Genomic DNA, 6,954 nt, shown 5'->3' on the forward strand with positions numbered 1-6,954 from the left:
AGGTTGCCTCGACGCTCCGCCACCTGACCCAAGCGGTCCCATCACTCCGTGCGACACGCCGGTCACGTGTTAATTACCTCCGGCCATTTGCTGACTGATGCTGACCTTATGGTGACTCGTATGCATCCGCACCTTCGGTATCTTGACGGAAACGAGTGGGAGTGAGTGCTGGAGGGTGGGCATGAGGAAGATGCCCCTCGATAGAAGTGTCCGCGGGTCCCGGAGCTAATGCAGCTAGAAGTCGCATTGGTTAAGTCACTCCGGAGCTTCGGTGCGCGGAGATAAATCGCGGAATGGGTCCGAGTACGCCTCGAGGATGTTGGGAAGTCCGGAGCTAAATAGAAAAAGTCTTTTAGAGCCCATAGAAGCCTAGAGGCGTGCGAGCGCTGTGTCGAATAAGCTCCGGGGCGCTTGTATGATGTGCTGAATCCGCATTTTCGGGGGTCAGACGATCCTGAGGCTTATCAGCGGTGGTTCACGATCCAAAGGCATGTGCACGCGAGGCCCCTGAGCATTATAATGCTCAAGCAGAGCAATGATTGCACTTCCAGAGAGCGCCTGCAGCACCTGAGAAACCTTTGGCCCAAGGTCTAGGCGAAGGGGCAAGAGTGCTGTAGAAGTAGGAGCACTCGTCAGCTGGGTAGTGTGAACCTGGACAGAAGTACTACGCACCGTCAGCCACAGCAGACTTCTCCACAGGGGCTGCTTCCACGGTCCCGCGGTCTTCACCTGGTTTTGCCATGACCCTCTCGCCGAGTGCGCACTCAGCCATATGCAGGCTGCTGTCCTTAGACAGTTGGGAGGCCTATTGTAATCAGAGCTGTACTGTTTTACGAATAGATATGGAGACATTGACTTACCAGAGCTCGTACACGTGATTCACGCTGGAATGTGCGCATAAGTGTTACCTCAAGCTCCCCGCCACCGTGATGATTAGTGTTGTAGTTCTTGAGAGTCTTGTTGAGTCGCTCCACGAGAAAGAGCCAGAAATTGTAGACAGCGCCATAATCACGGATCTGGTCGGGGAGATGTACGACCCAGTGATGGTTCAGCTTCATGGCCTTCTCACCATAGAGCTTGTTGCGAGACAAATATCCTTCAGATATACAAATGGCCTGAGAATATCAAACACTCACCTCGCGGTATTGAAGCAGGTAGTCCCGGAGTAGCGTAAGACCTCTCACAATCGCGCGATCGTCAATTGGCCGGCCCAGTAATATCTTGATAGCCGTGGCAAATCGGAGGAAGAGGAGAGGCTCCTCCTTGTGCATCCGCTTCTCAGGAGTGTCAGGTGGTGCCGGCATGGGGTCGTCGGCCTCATCTAGCTTCCGCTTCTTAGGATGGCCATCCGTGCGAGTCCCAGCAGGTGTAGGTAAAGGTGGAACACCCTTTCGGGCTCTCTGCGTCGCAGGACCAGCTTCTTGCTCATAGTCAGGGTGTCGTTCCTTCCACGCCTTGATATCTATATCATATGCCGCAATGTCAGCCCTGTGCTTCTTCTGCTGCTTGTCAAAGTCTTTCTGTGCAGATGCGAGGAATGTATCCCATACGACAGGAATCTACTAAAGCAGTCAGCCATTGATCGGCAACATGATTAGAACACATACAATCATTGGTAGGGCCACAGTCGTGGCAAACTTGTACTCATCCGCTGTAAGAGCACCCCCTGCAGGCTCACCCATGCGTACCGGGAGACGGCCGGCCCATAGTGGTGACTCAAATTAAGATAGACAGTTAGTTAAAGTGGATATATGCGTACAAAACCGTACCGTCTCTAGAAATTCATGGACCACGCCAAGCTCACGACCTTCCTTTGCTGTTGGAGCCCTGAGGGTCTTCTTCTGGATCCACTGGGCATACCACTGATTCTTGGCCATTCCCTGTAGGATATTATGCATTGGATCAACGAGCGTGAACCACACAAGATCAAAGTAGGACAAGCGCGCGAATTCGGTCCACCGCGAGCCAAATGTCTCAAAGAATACATCGCGATTGGCTTGAGTCTTGAGGCGTTGCCAGGTAAAGCATCTTGCGCGATGGGTCTCACCGTGGCGAGGCTCCTAGCCTTCATTATGATGTATTATTAGTATTTATCCTCATAGATCAATGTCAAACCTACGCACCATTATGGAGCGACTTCTCGGAGAAGAGTTTGTCATGAGGGACATTGCACTTGGTGCATGGAGCCTCACTGTGCCCATGATCTGCAAAACCGCTTACTTTGCACATGGCCGGGTGATCACAGACAATGGCCAGTAGGAAGACGCGCATGAGGTGTCCTGAGAATGATGCTAAAATCAAACATACCCTATTGAAGATGAATCGGTGGAGCGCACCTTCGGGGTACTGAGGTGTCTTGATCATAATGCCCTCCTCAAATAGCTTGATAAGATCGTCAACGATAATCTTGAGGTACTTCTGCAGCTGTTCCGCGGTGGGCTCCGAAGGCCCAGGTATGATAACGGGTATCAATAGGTTGGACGTCATATATCTTCATAGAAATCAGTTTGACATCCACGATCGATGGAGCAACTCAAACGCACCTCAATTCAGGCGGGAGATTCGTAACGCAGAATGAGACAATGCCAATGGAGTGACTTCCACAGTAGTTCGATGTATTCTTATTGAACCTGCATCATCATGAGATAGGGAAGTGGAAACGCGCTAGATAGATTGCACTCACCAGTCCAGACTGAGTGTCACTCCGATCCGAAGTTCATTCGGTTGAGAAAGTGAGGTGCGAGCAAAGAAACGTTTGCCGTTGTTGTCCTTGACAGTTCTCGGCACGTCACCATCCAGCATCGAGTGATACTCACCGGCCTCGCTGGGCTCGTAGTCAAGCCACTGCTCGCAGATGGACTCATTCTCGCCCTCCGCGAGAAAGTCAACTAAAAGATTTGACAGAGGGGAGATCGGTACAGCAACCTTAGGCAACAGCCGCGGAGCAGATCGCCCAGTGAGACTTTCGAACAAGGTCCGGTTTTGTGGTTGGAATATTCCTACATCGCAATGGGGACATGTAGAATCGGGCCCGCTGGAGGGAGCGAAGAGCTCATGACACACCGGACAGGCGGGGGATATTTGGAACCTGTCTTCGAGCTCGAAGTTGTAGATGACTGATGTCAGCGTTGTCGGCATCTTGTCGTTCTGCGCAAGGTGTCCAAGGGCGATAAAAATGGTCCGCATTGTCCACAGGATGAGTGAGCACGCGCGGAAAGTGACGTGATACTTGATATTGAGGAATGCAACTAGAATCAAGACCATGCGCACGAACCAAGAGTGGTGCGACTCTGAGTAAGACCGTCCAGCGGGCTCGCAAGGCTCAAGAGGGGGAATGTCGAGCACGGGGGCAGCGCAAGAGGTCCTGGACTCACCCGCTGCAAATCTGCTGGAGGCAAGAGGATCCTGAACATCGCTTCCGTCATCTGGATTGTCATAGAGACCAAGCTGTCGAGTGCCAAGTTGCGATTGCTCCTGAAGAGTCAAGACTTCCGTTCGAACATGGACCTTGCGCGCACGCAGACCTCGTTGTTGAGCAAGAGGTTTGTCCTCAGGGGCTGTGGGCTGCGCAGATTTCTGACGTCCCAGGTTCAGATGTCCAGTAGGTGTAGGCAGTCCGGGAGCGGTTGGGGCAGGAGAGGCTTCAATGTTGGAGGCAGGATAATGCGCATACAGCGATGCATGGTCATCGCTCGAGTCCTCCTGTCGATCGGGATCCTCGGTGGACCTTGCGGAGGGCGCATATACCGAGCCGTGATCATTGGGAAAGTCGTCGGCAGGAGACCCAGCCTCGATAGAGCTCTGATTGATGCTGCTAGACGAGTCAGAATCACTGGAGGACTAAGAGTGCCATTCGGTCAGATGACCTGGCGAGCGTATAAGTTCATGCTGCCGGTCATGAGAATACTGTAAAGTAAAGATAGGATCAATTGATATACATCTTACGAGCTCGGGAACAGATAGAAGGCTTACATCAACGTCCATGTTAAATATATCTTCATCGTGGGGCTGCTCGGACTCTATCTCATGTGGTCTGTGAGTCGGCACCTGTGGCAGGGATGCACTCGGAGCATCAGCAACGATGGGCAGCGGAGAGCCTAGGTATCCCTCTGCGAGAGGAACCGAAGGGGTGGGATAGCGCGGTAGATGGCTCAAGCTCCCAGTTGGATTCCCCGGGATCTGAACGGCAGAAGTACCCCCTTGATTATTTTGAATGGCAATTTTGTTGTTTCGCAGAACTTCCTCTCGTTGGTGCTTTTCTTTCTCCCAGCGACTTACTACTTTGCCGTGGCAGTCTTGACAGTAACAGCGGTAATTTTGTTTCTTGGTGGATAACGAAGCCATGGCACCCAGGAATGAAGGGGGAGAAGGGGGGAGACAACAAGATGGGGGGAGGACTCAGGAGAGGCGAGTGAGCGAGGGACTTGGATCTGTCTTGTTCCTCTTTGCCCGAGTTGTCTTCAGTGGTGTGTGGGAGTGCTTGCGCCTTCACCGCAAGCGTTCCCACGGTCTGAGGCTGCTAGAGGGTGTTTAGAGTGTTGGACTTAGCATTTCCAGGCACTGAGCAGCGGCTTGGTAGTACGAGATCGATTAAAGTCATAATACATTCTAGCCGGGCTCAGGTGTAAGGAGCGCGAGTACCTATGAGAGCTCGAGGTAGACGCGTCTCCTCGTATGCGCGCGTACATCACGCGTTCGGTGTGTGATCTGCTGACGTGCTCTGATCTAGTCACGCGTACGCGAACTCATTGCAGGCCATGTGCTTGCTTGATCCGATAGATTAGATTACATCTTGTACTCATATCTGTTCGTACTGTGAATACCCGTGTCCTGAACGCAGTGACTGATTGATTATGCCCTCATCATCTGTTACCTTTTGTGCAGTTGTCTGGACCTGGAGGCTTCTTGGCATGGCTATAGAGTGATAGAACGCAACTCAGATGGAGGGATACTATAGGGAGGTATATAGTTGAGGTAGACTAGATGAAGACCATATAATTTTTGTAGTGGGCACCAGTCTTGTATAGGAGTAACAAAAAGTAACAAATTTGTACCCTCGTATGCGTGCTCAATTGCAATTCAGGGGCGTCGATGGACCTCCAGAGTCACATCAACACGATTCAGGATTCAGGCCCGAATCATGATTCTGGGTACCAGAATCCATACTCGAATCCAAGCTCTGAATCGCCTGTGAATCACTCACTTTGACTGTCACTAATATGTACTGTGTATCCTCAGACATCTTCGGCCAGGTCTCAAATGGACCACACAGTCCCGGAACACTTGCTGCAGTGAATGAGTAGCAGTTGTTCTGAATGACAAATAAGAAATTATATAGTAGTCTCTTGTTTGACTGACTATTACTGCATTAGTGATCTGTGGGAAACACCGCGAGTCTTTGGAAAATGGGGAATGCTGAGGCTATGTAGAGACAGATATATTGGAGTGCGGGAAGGGGGGTGGATACAGCCCCCCTCGCAGTGATCGCTCTCGGGCCAGAACCCAGACAGAGGCCAGCTGGATCAGGTTGTCCGCAGATGAGGCAGAGCCAAGTGGCCCAGAGAGCAGACCAAAGAGCCTGATCACCCCACCAGACAAGGTGAGTAGGTGGAGGGGAAAGACCAAGGGGTTGAGAGGGGTTCTGGAGAAAAAGTCGGTGGTTGAGGGCAGCAACTGTGGCAGGTGGGGTGTCAATGTAGAGACGGTAGCAGTCAGAAGTCCAATGGCCTAGATGCTGAATGTTGGCATCTGACAAGCCAACAAGATGAGCCCAGGTAGCACAGGAGTGACTACGTTAATACTACATTAATACTGTGGGAATGACCAACTGACTGTTGTGATGGTAATCTGGTCAGTAGTCACAGTATATATGGTGGCTGAGGGCCTGGGCAGCTGGGTACAACTATTATTTCGTGCCTGCAGTACACTAACCAAGATCTAAGTGGCTGTAGTGGGCTCTATAATGTATCTTAATGCCTATGCTAATCTTTTGCATGCAGAGCAGAGCCCATAACCTGCTTTCAAACAGTTTAGCAGGTTCATATTGGTGTAGTTGTGGCAAACGGGAAATGCCAACATCCTTGCCGGTGGCGTGCAAAACATCACGCTAAATTTAATATGGCGGAACATTCCGCATTTTCCATTGCTATTTTGAGCTCCGTTGCCCTTCTAGCGAAAGGACTGTGACTACAGTGACCACGTGGTCATACCTAGTAATTTCGGTAATAACCAACGTCATTTTGGTCACAGTCACGAATAATGACTATGACATGCCAACACTGAGGTAGCAGCCCCACAGTGGAAACTGTGGCCAGAGTAACCAGCACTGGAGATATTTGCAGCAGAGAGGCAGGCTTTGAGACAAGCAATGAAACGAGTCCGATTGAAAGGATGACAGCCACCCTGGCCATTGGGAGGACCAAGGAATAAGGGATCAGTTGCCAAGCCAGGTGAGGAGCAAAGGAGGGACTCCATGGCAGCCTAGGGGCAAGAGGGTAGATTGGTACAGGCCATGGTAAGGCTAACCCCCAGCCGGAAGGGGTCAGTCTTGAAAGCAGGGAGAGTGCAGATGAAGTAGTCATCAAACATTTGAACATCACTGCACTTCAAGCAGAAGCAAGGATCAAAGGCATCATAAGTCAGCTCACCACAATGGCAGAACCCAGCAAAGGCCAAAGTGAAAGCAGCACAAAGGGTGGTGGCAAACAGAAGATCAGACACCCCGCGGGGGAGTCTGGGGCTACTCAGTGGAGTAAGGAGAGCATCCAAGAGAGGAAGAGTGATAGGGAGGTGGTCGCGACGATCCTTATCACCATGGAAGCAGCGAATGCCACGAAGAACATGCTCCAGAGTGGCAGAGTCAAAACCATAAGTGTCGTAGCCAAGGTCACGGTGGAAGGACTTCAGAGCACCACGATGGCGTTTGATGGTCTGAAAAGAGCAGGCAGGGGCTAG

The 6,954-nt window shown here is 51.4% G+C and overlaps 2 protein-coding genes across 2 annotated transcripts; one reads left to right on the forward strand and one right to left on the reverse strand.

The window, feature by feature from the left end:
* Window positions 1–523: 523 nt before the first annotated feature.
* GLOTRDRAFT_91486 (uncharacterized protein) lies at window positions 524–4,344 on the reverse strand (the record flags this gene model as incomplete). The annotated part of the gene is made up of 13 exons (XM_007865051.1): window positions 524–651; window positions 673–805; window positions 861–1,076; window positions 1,137–1,559; window positions 1,608–1,715; window positions 1,770–1,880; window positions 2,048–2,065; window positions 2,124–2,204; window positions 2,308–2,491; window positions 2,544–2,630; window positions 2,684–3,248; window positions 3,375–3,840; window positions 3,973–4,344. The coding sequence occupies 13 exons, from the start codon at window positions 4,342–4,344 to the stop codon at window positions 524–526; spliced, it is 2,892 nt and encodes a 963-aa protein (XP_007863242.1).
* Window positions 4,345–6,651: 2,307 nt separating this feature from the next.
* On the forward strand, window positions 6,652–6,954 carry GLOTRDRAFT_126411 (uncharacterized protein; the record flags this gene model as incomplete). The annotated part of the gene is made up of 1 exon (XM_007865052.1): window positions 6,652–6,954. The coding sequence occupies one exon, from the start codon at window positions 6,652–6,654 to the stop codon at window positions 6,952–6,954; it is 303 nt and encodes a 100-aa protein (XP_007863243.1).

This window comes from Gloeophyllum trabeum, assembly GCF_000344685.1.
Source record: "Gloeophyllum trabeum ATCC 11539 unplaced genomic scaffold GLOTRscaffold_00003, whole genome shotgun sequence".
NCBI lineage: Eukaryota > Fungi > Basidiomycota > Agaricomycetes > Gloeophyllales > Gloeophyllaceae > Gloeophyllum > Gloeophyllum trabeum.